Source organism: Pimephales promelas, chromosome 3 (assembly GCF_988280905.1).
Source record: "Pimephales promelas chromosome 3, fPimPro1.hap1.1, whole genome shotgun sequence".
NCBI classification, from domain to species: domain Eukaryota; kingdom Metazoa; phylum Chordata; class Actinopteri; order Cypriniformes; family Leuciscidae; genus Pimephales; species Pimephales promelas.
This window is the reverse complement of record NC_142771.1, coordinates 37,394,752-37,408,062: the sequence shown is the minus strand read 5'-3', so window position 1 is coordinate 37,408,062 and position 13,311 is coordinate 37,394,752. Positions and strand designations below refer to the sequence as shown.

The 13,311-nt window shown below is 40.2% G+C and overlaps 1 protein-coding gene across 4 annotated transcripts in view; it reads left to right on the top strand.

The window, feature by feature from the left end:
* The window catches only part of caskin2b (CASK interacting protein 2b), a 91,800-nt gene that overhangs the window by 521 nt on the left and 77,968 nt on the right, over positions 1-13,311 (top strand). For all 4 annotated transcript variants that reach the window (XM_089128839.1, XM_089128838.1, XM_089128841.1 and 1 more), the window contains exon 2: positions 5,485-6,033. In XM_089128839.1, the coding sequence (XP_088984965.1) occupies positions 5,940-6,033 (94 nt within the window). In that variant the 5' untranslated portion in view covers positions 5,485-5,939. The remainder of the gene's footprint in view (positions 1-5,484; positions 6,034-13,311) is intronic.

The following is a 13,311-nucleotide window of genomic DNA, read 5'->3' as shown; positions in this document are numbered from 1 at the left end:
CGAATATCGTTTCACTTTTGTGTTTTCTCGAACTAAACCACCGTACTAACTAGTTCCCGCGAGAATACATTGTGTGTATTTTTTTGTTGTTATTGTAAAGTAGTGAAATTTATGAAGCTTTATGGTTATGTATTTCTTTCATTACAGCGGCAGCTAATACCAATCACCTTTCAGTTCAGCTGTGTTATTTTGGCGGACACTAATGTTAAAGTGTGCTATTAGATGTATTTTATTCCTACCTTAACTTTAACTAGCGCCTGCTATTGCATGTTTTATGGTTGTATGGTGGTGTTATGAAGAAAAGTGTTATGTCATTGTTTGTTTATTTTGGCACTCATGTGATATCTGTCCTCCTCAGAGACTTATGGATTGTGTAGTGAACATCTAGGCTGGTAACCAAAAGCATAACCCCTCAATCCTTCATCAACCATTCAGAGATATCTGTTCACAATTGGGCTGTGTTAAAATAACAGTATGACATTTTCACGTTATGATAATAGTTAGTATATCAATCAGCTGCAGCTTTACTATCAATAGCAGACTTGAAACCATCTACTTTGTTTTGTTTATTCACATTTCTATAATCAAAAACATGTCTAATCAGTTGAATATGGATTTGATTAACAACTTGTTTTAATTAATCATGTATTCACTTTTTTAATAGTTATAAGAGTCCTATGAAATCAAAAAATATTTATTATTCAATACAAACATATTATAAATAAAGGTTAAAATCAGATCATTAATGCGTAACTAATAATTTAATTTAATTTTAAAATGTAATCAAATTAAAATTAAACAACTTTTAAGTGCTGCACAATTATAGACAAAATTTTTTAGTAAAACAATAATTTGTATTATTATGTATTGTATTATTATTATCATTTTGAGAAGTAGGCTACATTCTATTGTACAATAGGAGGCTAATATTTCTGTCATAATTTCTTCAAGTTAAACCAAACTTTTCTTTTACGGGTTGTAGTGAAGACCTTCGAGTTTCGGGGTGTGTTTGACATTGTTTTTTCTTTAAATAAAATGCTGAGATGCTCCTCAAGCCCAGCTCATTCACGCAGAACAAGCAGATTATATGTTTATTTTTGTGTTTTAATATTCACAAACTATGTCGCGATTTGATTTATTATGCAGCTCTACTTTCAATTTGCACATTTTACATGACAATCCACTGTTATTACCAACATTTCAGTATAGAGTGCCTGAAATTTTGATGTTTGTAGGCCAAAACGCGGAAGTGAGTTAGCATTTTAGCACTACGGTTCCCTCGCTCTAAAGTCTGGGTTTTTTTAACGGGTTTTTGCTAAATCGCCTGAAATAAGGTCTGTGGTGAACAAAGCCTCTAAATATTTTCACGTCTTGATCTATGACTCAGAACACACAGTTATAACCTGCTTGTGTTTTTTTTGAACGTTATTGTTAAAAAAAACTTTATATAGGCTTCAAAATGTATACATTTTGGACTTATAAAGATTATCTTGAAAGACAAAATGTGTAAGGGTCACCAATCTTTGTTGAACACAGATCTTATTTTTTTGCGATTTTCCAAAAGTCTATGGGGAAAATGCGTAGCTTTTCAATCGAGGGAACCCATGCGCCGCTAACTTCCGAGTTGTCCTACAAAGCGACGTCATCACTTAGGCAATCTATAGAAGTTTAAATTAATCATACGTATGGTGCTCGGCAGTGGTCAAAACGGATTTTAACAGGACTATTGTTTATCGTTTTTAAGAACCGATATTGATTTTTAAATTCCAATGAATGATTGTTCTTTTAGGCTATGTTTACACGGAAACGATTCTGAAGAGAAAACGCAAAAGTGGCGTTGCGTTATCACTTTTCATTCTGCGTTTAGATGAGCGTTTTGGGTGGGAAATCCGCGTGCATATGGTGACGCAAAAGTGTGTGAAATTCGACGTAGTATGCACTCCAGGCAACTAGGTGGCGATGTGAAGCACTGCCACACAACAACACCAACTCCGCGTGCCTGCGTACAACCTTCACTGTCAAGCAGACTTTTGCGTTTTTACCCTTTACACGGGAACGCGGCGGTGGAGCGTTTTTAAGATTTCCACTCTGGAGGGTGGTTTCACTTTTTTGCGTTTTTAAGCCACAAAAACGCCGTCGCCGTGTAAACGAAAGGCACATCCGATAAAATATTTTTACGTTTTCACCCGCGAGCGTTCTCGTGTAAACAGGGCCTTATTCAATGCTTGTTTTCAGTTGGGGCTTGGCCAAAACTTCACTAAACATTATTTGTAGTGCACATACGATTAGATCTTTTAATCTAAAAAGCGCTAGTATTGTACAGTTGCGATTCAGTTCACAACACCTTCAGAAACTGCAAAAACACACCTGATGTGCATTCTTCAATCATAATTTTGTAGATTACATGTTCTTGCTGTATTTTTCTAGAAAGGGTAAAGTGAAAAGTGATCTGAACGCACCCGACGTCATACTTACGGCTTCCCAGGGCCATAAATACTGAGCCCCTGTTCAGGCAACCCATCATCACTTATTTCTTTGCATCTCTAAAATGAATACGATGGTTCATAAACGAGGGCCAGTTAGTGGGCTTGTCCAATCATTATTACTCTGTTAGTCATTTTCATTAGTCAAAGATTTTCAATCTACCTTCACGTTCACCTGTCCTGTTCCTCCTCTTTCTTTATTCGAACGGTGGAAAATGTTCGAAATTTCAATCAAAACGTCGTAAACCCATCATAACAGCACTCAAAAACTCACATTATCAGCGGTTTGGCAGTGGCGTGTGAAGAGTATTGGCCCTGAGGGCAACGATAGAGGACGTGATTACAGCTATGGCGAGTGGCAGCTTCGCTTGCTTCCTCCGAGAGCTCTGGGTGTGTAGAGATCGTTCAGGGTTATGCAATGGAGGAGTGATTATGAGACGGCCGTGTGGTGCTCATTTACTGCTCACGCTGTGACCCAGACACCGGGCGGCCTGACCACTGAGTGTGAAGCTGCGCTGCATATGGTTATCATTGTTTTCAGATTTACTGACCACACTTACCATTAAGCTTGTGCTTTTATACTTTTTTTTTTTGCTTTGTCAGCATGTTTGAGATGATATGCTATCAAGAGTTTTTTAGTACTACGAGTCTCAGCGTTTTTTAAATAGTGGTGTTAAGGGAATTACTACTACTACTGCTCCTCATACTTAGGGTTAGGCATGCAAATGCAGATACAAATGCTTTTTAAATGTGCAGGCGCATGTGTAAATCCAAAGTCTCACTGGCGATGGTTTAAATCCCATCTTCTTCTGTAGGGTGTCTGCGACACACAACGATTAAAACTGAAAGAAAGTTTTGGCTGCACCACATTTACAACCTGAACTTACTTTGCTTCGTGGATAAAAAGGTCAAGTAATGTTATATTTTAAGAGGCTTATTGATCTTGCCAAGTCTTTTCTGTGATACTATGAAACTTTTGATGGTTAACTTTTGAACTTTTAAAGACTTCAATCGTTTATAATTTTTTTCCCCTTCGTTATCCACCATGACGTTTGTTTTTTATTCTATGACCCCCAAAAAACATCAAAATAAATTGCATGAGTATCATGTCATTGACACAGACCAGACGGATATATTGGTAGGTAAAGTTAGCTTAAAGGTTTAGTTCACCCAAAAATGAAAACACAATCATTATGTAATAATAACTGTACGTTCACACCACCGCCGACTTGAGCTTCCAAAGCGGCCGGAAGTCATTAATTTTCAATGGAAGCTGGCTTTTCTCAGCTGCAAGGAGCGTCAAATCCATCGGCGTCACGTTTTGAGCATCAATCAGGAAGTTGAAAAGCTCAACTTTATGGTAATGAGGCGTGACGTGGTTCAGCGGCAAAACGCCAGCAACCAATCGGAATATAGACGTCCTTCGTGCCGGATGATTCCGGAGAAACATGAATGTAAACTTTCGTTCCTACCAAAACATTAGTTCTGAGAAAATGGTAGAGAAGCTAATCATCGCCATTGCTGTGTTTCCTACTGGTTTCGTATCATTTATGACATGACGTTGTTTGCTTATAGGGACCGCATGAGCGCAACTTTTATTTGAAATATTTACGAACGCTCGTTTTAAAGCGGGAACGCAATTAATTTGCTCACGGTGACACCGATTTGACCGCAATAATAATAATAATAGCTAGAACTATTTTTTCCCCGACCAAATGTGACCAAAACGGTTATAAAAATGCTGTCATTATAAAAGGTTTCTTCAATGTATTGCTTGTTTTTTTCTGTTTATTACATTTCATGTTGTGACACTTCTATACTCCCTGCAGACTGATCTCATGAAGTAGCGTGTGTATGACACGGCAATTCGTATTTCCATTTTTGGCGTACTATCAACACGCATAATCGCTTTTCAGCGTGTTTATAAACGCCGTTGATTTAACGTTACATTACTGTATAAATATATGACTTACCTCATCCCCGTCCCTAAACCTACCCGTCACTGGGGTTAATGGCATTTATGACTGTTCCCTTACCATCCTAGAAAAAAAAAGATCGCTCCCCACGAGTCCCCAGATGTAGATCTACAATTTTGCTTCATTTCGCGCGGACATTTGACGGCGGAACTCAGACGTTAATCGCGTAGACATACACGCATACACGCGGAAACACGCGGATAGCTCAAAATGCGTAGAGATAACACGCCACTTGACTCGAAAGTGGCGTGTATGTTTACGCAAAAGTCATGATGTCATGTTGCTCCCTGCAATATCAGTGCGTTCAAAGCGTCCAAAGCGCCAACAAGCTTCCCTGTACTTTTTGACAAGCGTCCTTGATAGGGCGGCCAGAGCTTCTTTGACGCTCAAGAAGTGAACCTACAGTAAAAAAGGTTTTTGTCAATGCAATAATTGTCAATGGGGTACAATTTGTGGTCGGTAACATGTTTTACACGTTTCTAAAAGAAGTCTTCTGCTCACCAAGGCTGTATTTATTTGATCAAAAAATACAGTAAAACAGTAATATTGTGAAATGTTATTACTATTTAGTATACTCTGTAAGTTATGCCTGTGATCAACTCCAGTCTTCAGTGTCACATGATCCTTCAGAATTATTCTAATAGGCCGATTTGACGCTCAAGACGCATCTCTGATCGTTATCAATGTTGAAAATAGTTGTGCTGCTTAATAGTTTAGTGGAAACGACATGCAAGTCATTTTTGAACTTTTTCAGCAACATTTTTGAACAGTAGTGTATTGTCTTTTGGGTTCAACAATAGAAAGTCATACAGGTTTGAACTGACTTGACGATGAGTGATGACAGAATTTACATGTTTGGGTGAACTTGCAATCTTGCCTTGAGAAGGAATCAATCGAGTGTGAGTCTGTGAGAGGTGAAAAGAGTCTCTAAGGCTTGCTGTTTTCAGCGTTTTGCTGCTTTGCTCATGCCCTGTACTTGGCTGGTGTATTAACATTGCTATTTTTCTTGCCGACTCCTTTTTCAGGTCCTGGTCTGCTGATCCAAACTATCCAAATCTCCAATGTTAGTTCTCAACCTTGGAAACCACAGGATCAACAAGGCCCCTGCGTTCCCAGAATCTGAGGACCCAAACCGACTCGGTTACTCTGAAAAGGCTCTGGAAACTTGAGAACGAGAAACCGGAAGGCAATTCATAAGGCAAAATAGATTTTCCATTCCTCCAGCCTTCCGCATCCATAACCAGACGGAGAGCTGAAGTTAGCCGGTCTGTTGATTTTGATGACGCGATTGTTGGAGAAATACGGATATCTGGTTGCTTGTGGTTCTCTCAGACATCCGGCTGTCAACAGAGTGAAGTAAGCACTACCGTAAGAGAGGATTCTGGGATAGGTTCATGCCGCGGTTGCGCCGCTGTATGGAGGTGTGAGGGAGGAGCGGGACTCTTGTGGGACGCTGGGGGAGTTCAGGCTGGTGGGGATCATGGGAAAAGAGCAGGATCTTCTGCAAGCGGTGAAGAATGGAGATCTAGCTACTACACAGAAACTGCTGGCCAAGGTCAAAGCCAGCAAAAGCAGTGAGTAACAGTTCATTGCTATTCTAACACAGCTTTTGATGTGCATCCACGGAGGACTTTGCTTTCGCAGCCCCTCGTCGGCAAATAGGGAGCTAAAAGACGGGCTGTGGAACGTTTGAATGTTTCTTCTGATAGGGATGGTGGGCGATATATCTCAAAACATTCTTGATATGCATGTACTTGCTCTGAAATTGTCTGCAATGGTAATCTGCATGTTTTTCACATTTTCTCCATGAAATGTGAGAGACATTATGCAAGATTTTAAAGAGTAGTTTAACCATAATTCTGAAAATTTCCATCCAAACCTGTACGACTTTCTTTCTTCCATAGAAGAAGTTTTTTAATACGCTGAAAGTCGATCATAGTCGTCAATTTTTATTCATAGACTATACTCCGAGTTTTCTTAAGCCATGCGATAGCTTCGAGTGAGGAACAGACTGGAATATTTAGGCTGAAGAAAACACTGAAGAAATAGAGTCATGCAGGTTTGGAATGATGTAAGTAAATGATGAAATATTTAATTTTGGGTTAACTTGGTTAAGCGTGCCAATTCATGGTTGAAAGGATGATCAAATTAGCCACAATATTTACCTAATAAGCATGCAATGTGTGGATCTGAAAAACTTGAATTCATGAAGTCATTGGGAAACAGATTTGCACATAGCCCCAGTTACACTGGTTTATTTCACGAGGTCAAAGATCGGGACTCGCTTGTCTGCTCAACGGTGTTGACTGTTGTTTTGGTTAAGTGTATTTCTATGCTCTTTCTAATGATCTAACACGAATGAACTCCCTGCCCGGAGAGCCCCATTCATGCCTGCTTTTCCTTGTCCCACCAGTTGGTCTTTGTTTGAGGTTTATTTTATCTCCTGGTGTCTGTTCTTTAAGAGCAGTTTGATTGGCCTTTGGAACATCTTGCCAACCGGGTCCTGATAACATCAACAGACTCGACTGCGTGTTTGCACTCTACTTTTATCTCTTTATGGCAGCACATTAAGAGAGAGCTGTGTGCACTCGACTCCAGCATAAACAGCCCATGCTCTCTGTGATGTGGTTCTGTCTCTAGAGGGGAAGAGAGACAGACCCAATAAGACCTCACAAACTGCCAGGCATCAGAAGAGAAATGGGGTCTTTTCTCTGGGATAACACATAAAGACAGTCGTAAAAGCAAAATGCCACTAAAGTCTGTATGTTACAGTCATTTTACCATGGTAAAGAAGTGAAGTGCAAATCAGTTGTTGCATGTAAAAAAAATTGTTGTTGAAGCTAGGGATGCTAACGATTAATCAACGATTAACGATCGATAGTCGATTCAACCGTGAAACACGTAAAGCAGACACGAGGAGAAATGAAGCGAGCGTGCCGGAGTTATGTTTTGGGACCATTTTACGTTAGAAGAGTTACACCTCTATGACTTTCCGGGTGCATTCCGTATTTTCATTTCGGTGCATCCCTAATTTAATGTATTCTTGCTGAATGAAAGTATTAGGCTATGTTTACACGTAAACGATTCTGAAGAGAAAACGCAAAAGTGGCGTTGCGTCATCACTTTTTATTCTGCGTTTAGACGAGCGTTTTGTGTGGGAAATCCGCGTGCAAATGGTGATGCAAAAGTGTGTGAAATTCGACGTAGTATGCATTTCAGGTGGCTAAGAGTGCATACTACAACAACACCGAGTCCATGCACCTGCGTACAACCTTCACTGTCAAGCAGACTTTTGCGCTTTTACCGTTTACACGGGAACGCGGCGGTGGAGCGTTTTTAAGATTTCCACTCTGGAGGGTGGTTTCACTTTTTTGCGTTTTTAAGCCTCAAAAACGGCGTCGCCGTGTAAACGAAAGGCACATCCAATAAAATATTTTTACGTTTTCACCCGGAATCGTTCTCGTCTAACCGGGGCCTTAATTTCTTTAAAGATGACCTATTAGGCCCATTTTCACAATATGTAATATACATCTATGGTGTCCTCAGAATGTGTCTGCGGAATTACAGCTCATAATACAACCCAGATAAAGTCAAAGTTGCCCTTTTTTGGGTGTGAGCAAAAACACACCATTTTTGTGTGCGCGTCCCTTTAAATGCAAATGAGCTGCTTCTCCCTGACCCGTTCAGAAGACAGGACGATCCTTTACATAAGCTTCGGATACTCCATCAATAACAAAACAAACGAATTTGAGTCAAATTTCAGAAATTAGTAGCGGAGTGAGTGCAGCCTTACGTAGAGACTCGGGAAGAGGTTGCAACTTTTAAACTTAACCTGGACGTTTCTAAATGGTGAGCGGATACAGTTATGTAGTCGTTGTGGAGTTATATTGATTCACTTTATCGACTTGCATGTGCCGTTTTGTTGAACTGTTACACAAGTTGACAGTTCCCCAAGCTCTTTTTAAGACAGCTGTGACATTTTTTGGTTAAATAGTGTTCTGTGCAGCCAACGACAGAACAGTTTGCATGCTTTGCTCGAACTTTTGCCATTGCGTTAGAACAGGTAACACTGTTGTCGCTCGCGAAAACTAGGCTTGCCACGGTAGTCGGTGTTACTGGTGTTACTGGTGTTACCGGTGTTCAGTCGCACCGCGGTTGGCATGTGAAAAAAAAAAGTTTAAAAATATTGAACGCTATTATGCAGTAGTCGTTAAATCCTGCCTATTAACACACACACAACCCACAGAAAAGACGCGCGTCGGTATCGAGTTCTTTTTCGGGCTTGAACAAACCATAACACACAAATTATGCCAAAATGTCCATAAGAGCAGTCTTAAACGAACGTAGAGGTTTGTGAGAAAATGGGACGCGTGTCAGATCGCGTCTCTGTCAGCAACGGCTGTCCGAATTCGCTCACTCGTTTTTACTTACTCCTTCTCATTCACTCCTTCAAGTGAACAGTATTAGTGGACTAATGAAGGCAATAGGCCTAGTAAATGAGGGTTTAGGGGGCGATTTGGGATTCAACCCATGTTCTCGAGGAGTGAAAAATAGAGGACACTGACAACGTGTTGACAGACAGGACCAAGCAGGTAATCTTTAATATGAAACAGTCTCAACTTTCAAATTTGGTCAGTCAAAGAAAATCAAACAATAAATAGGCCTACCGTTTTGTGGCTCTTTAATGTGTTGTGACAGATTGTCTGATAAAGTTCCACCGACGTTAATCTACTCCTGACTGCTTTCCAACTGATCCTGTCAGATCATGTCTGTCAATCAAACTCCAAGCGAAGGATGAATTGACGCTAATTTAAAAGTGAAAGTTAGTTTCGTTTTCAAACTAGCGCATATTCAGGGCACAATGACAAAACAGTTCTTTCCCGCACTACCGCACCGTTATGTATGCCCGTGAAAACGTGCGCATTTTACGTTTGCCTTTAAATTAGCGATTTAAAAGCCCCCGCCGGTGAGACACCGGTATTACCGGTGTTGTCACACGTTGATTAACCGGTGAGAAAATATCCTCACCATCACAACACTAGCGAAAACCAAATGGCGGCGCCGCGGGTGGAAACATGCAGATTAAGGGGCAGTATATTATAATAATTAAGATTCCCCTTCCTACGTCAGAATTTTTGAATTTTTTGACATGCTTGCAGGGAAAGTCTTACCAACCCAAAGTTACTGGGTTGTCACTTTTCATGTTTTCTGGGTTGGTAGATGTACCAGGGACCCGATTATAGCACTTAAACATGGAAAAAGTCTGATTTTCAAATGTCCCCTTTAAATTAAAACATGCTAATCCTAAACTTTTGAACGTTACTGTACTGTATACACATCATAAGATAATCGCTGCCCTGAAAGGTAAATACTCTCCGGCGACTTCACACCTGGGGCGACCTTAGCCCTAAATATACCTTTGCACCTTGCAGGTGACCTTTTCACATGTTTGCGAAGGTGCTTGTAATTATCCATTAAAACACAGGAAACTTTGTCTTTTGAAGCTCGTGACCTCTTGTTGGACAGGTGCCTGTATTTATCGCCCGTTTGCCTGGGCCTCATGGGAAAGAGTATAGGTCTAAGAATAGGGCTGTATCTGAAATCGCCCCCTAAACCCTCAATCACTATTCCCTACGTAAGTCCACTAATACAGTTCACTTGATGGAGTGAATGAAAACGAGGGAGTGAATTCAGACAGGCGTACATCGCCTGTACACTTCTTATTGCACTACAACACTTCCACTTCAGACACCACTACAAATGGCCGTCCCCTCAAATAACGGCCTATTTGAGGGTATGGGGGGTGATTTCGCATTCAGCCTTGGGGTTTTTGTTTTCTCTACACCTTGCCGTGGTCATCAAGACTTCTACCTTTACAATTGACTGTTGGGTTTTTATTTGGACTTAAGTTTCAGGATTTGATTTCCAAGGCCAGCAAGAGGTCAGCATGATAACCCAGCACCACCTCAGCTATTCTTTACCCAAGTGTGTGTAAACACACACAGATAACAAAGCCATTTCAAGGCAAGACTGGGTCACGAGTCGATCTCGTGTGTAACCTTCTCTTTTGTCTTTTCAGGCCAGAATCAAGGCCCGGCCCATTGTGTGAGTGGCACACAGGCTGAGTTATTGCTCTATAATGTCATCTTTAGTGCGCTAAGGGTCATAATCGCTTTCATACAGTCATTAACACGCGGCGGGCTTTTGTGGTCCTCATCCTTCAGGCTGGAGAAGACCCGGCCAGCTGACTAGCCTTCCCAGCATGCCTCCGCCCCTCCGTTCCCGCCGCTTTGTCTCAGTCCCTCAGGGGCTGCGGCGCAGCCTGTCAGATTACCCACGAGTCTTTGTTCCAACTCGCAGCTTTACTAATTCATCACCTTGCGCTCCACACACGTGCTCACCCGGGCTATGCTACCCAACAAACATTTAATGCATCCATTGATGATGAAGGCATACGTTGCTCCCCTTGACATCTGCCAGCACAGGAGAGTTCAGACTCTCATAAATCATGATGAAGACCCAGATGGTGGCCAAACAGATTATAGGGTATTATATGAGACCCTTCTTATCATGTTCTGGTCTTATCATGACCTATTTTAGATCTCCTTGTTTGTGATCATCCATGTTATTTTAGATTCTCCAAGTATGCTGATAATGTGACGGTGAGTCCGAAGAACGTTCGATATACGTACGCTGACTGGTTTTTGTAGCATGGATATTTTTTTCTTCTTGACCTTTTTTCTTTCCAATAAGACATGGAAGTCTGAGGTTTGGGTGGAATTGTGCAGTAATTCGTTTGTGTGTGTTAGTGTGATAATGTTTCAGGTTAAATCCATGGAGTAATCCTTTATGATTCCAGATTTATGCCAGACGTTTGATCCTGTAAGTCCTGTTGTTTTTGGTGCTGGGATGTTTGTAGGCACATGTTTTTCAAAGGCACAAGAGTGATAAATCTCTTCCATGTAAATCTGAGTTTTTTGTCCCACATTTTGTACTTTTGCTGCTTCAACCAGAGTGAAATTTCATCTACGTTCAACATTTCCTCTGTCAATCAATCCAGAAAACCGTCATAGTGTTGGGTCAATAGGAATTGATACATTTATTCAGCAAGTAAAGTGAGAAAAACATTTATATTGTTACAAAAGCATGCCTTGCATGATGATTATCGACAATGTTGTACGTGCATCAACAACAGAAGTGTAATTTACAGTCTTTGACTGTTGAGTTTCTAAATGAAGAATTGAACTTCTATGGTTTCTTGCTCTCGGCAGCCAGTAATTCGCCACACAAAGCACATTGTGGTCGGCACAAAGCATGTTTATTCTTGTTGCTGAGAATGTACTCAGATTAAGTACCATTGTGAAGTATTTGATTGACTGGATTATCCAAGTATAGGAATTACCTCATGGTTATTGGACATATAAACCAATTTTTAATAAGATTTTGGTCATACCACCCACCACCACTAACCTCTTGGATTCAGGGTGCAGAAGTTCCCCTTCTTGTTTAATACTCAGTTCAATCAATGTGGTTTTGACCTCAAAGAGCCGGTGGTGGTGGTTTCTCACTTTGTATCGACATCAGAATCACAGATGATTTCATTTGATCCCCTGAAAGAGCCACTGTGGTGGTTTTTCATTCATTACTTTGTGGTTAAACTGCATGTTTATGATGCTCCTTTATATCAAGCAACCCCCATCTCTACTAGTGAAAAAAAAACTAGGGGAAACTAATGAGATTTTCTCCTTTTGGTTGGGGGTTGGGGGGGGGGGCATATTGAAGGGGATGTGTTAAAACCCTTTTTGACAGACTGTGAAATTCTGTCTCTGTATGGTGGTTGTCTGTCGAGTCTGACACTTGCCTGCTAAATGTTTAATTGGCTCGCTAAAGAGAAACGTCCTGATAGCATGTCAGGTGCTGTTCGGAAGATGAGAATATTCCTATATAAGGATATAGGGCTGTTGTCACCTGAATTATCTCTGATCATTTCAACCAAACAGCCATATATATATATATATGAAGAGTTCAGATGCAAAAGCCTCTGAATGGCATTTGAAATTTTCTTCTTTAATGATGATTTTTATCAAACTTGTATATTTAAGTTCAGTAATTCCTGAACTTAAATATACAAGTTTGATAAAAATCATCATTAAAGAAGAAAATTTCAAATGCCATTTAGAGGCTTTTGCATCTGAACTTTTCATATATATATATATATATATATATAGCCTATGATGCTAAAGAAACTATGGAAGCTTGTTTCCGCCACAGAATAAGAAAGTAATTGCGAATTTTTTCCTTGCAGTTCTGACTTTTTCCGTAAGCCTCCGTAAGAAACACTTCTTTTCAATGGGAAAACAGTTGTGCTACTTAAAGGAGTAGTTCACCTTTAAAAAAAACTTTTGCTGATAATTTACTCACCCCCATGTCATCCAAGATGTCCATGTCTTTCTTTCTTCAGTCGAAAAGAAATTAAGGTTTTTGATGAAAACATTCCAGGATTTTTCTCCATATAATGGACTTCAAAGGTCCAAAAGACAGTTTCAGTACAAACTGCAAACTGTTGAAAGGGCTTTAAACGATTCCAGACGATGAATAAGGGTCTTATCAAGCGAAACGATCGCTCATATAAAAAAAAAACAACTTTTTTTACGTTTTTTTTTTACTACGTTTTATAAGCTCAAATGGTCGCCTTGCTCTGTTCTGTGATGCGTGTTTGTGACTCTCCTGTTCAAACTCAATGAACGAATCTTTTTTCGTGTCATTTGGTTTATTCAACGAACGAAATGAACTTGTTGACTCTGGAAAAGATTCGTTCATTTTGATGAACGAGTTCGAACAGGAGAGTCACG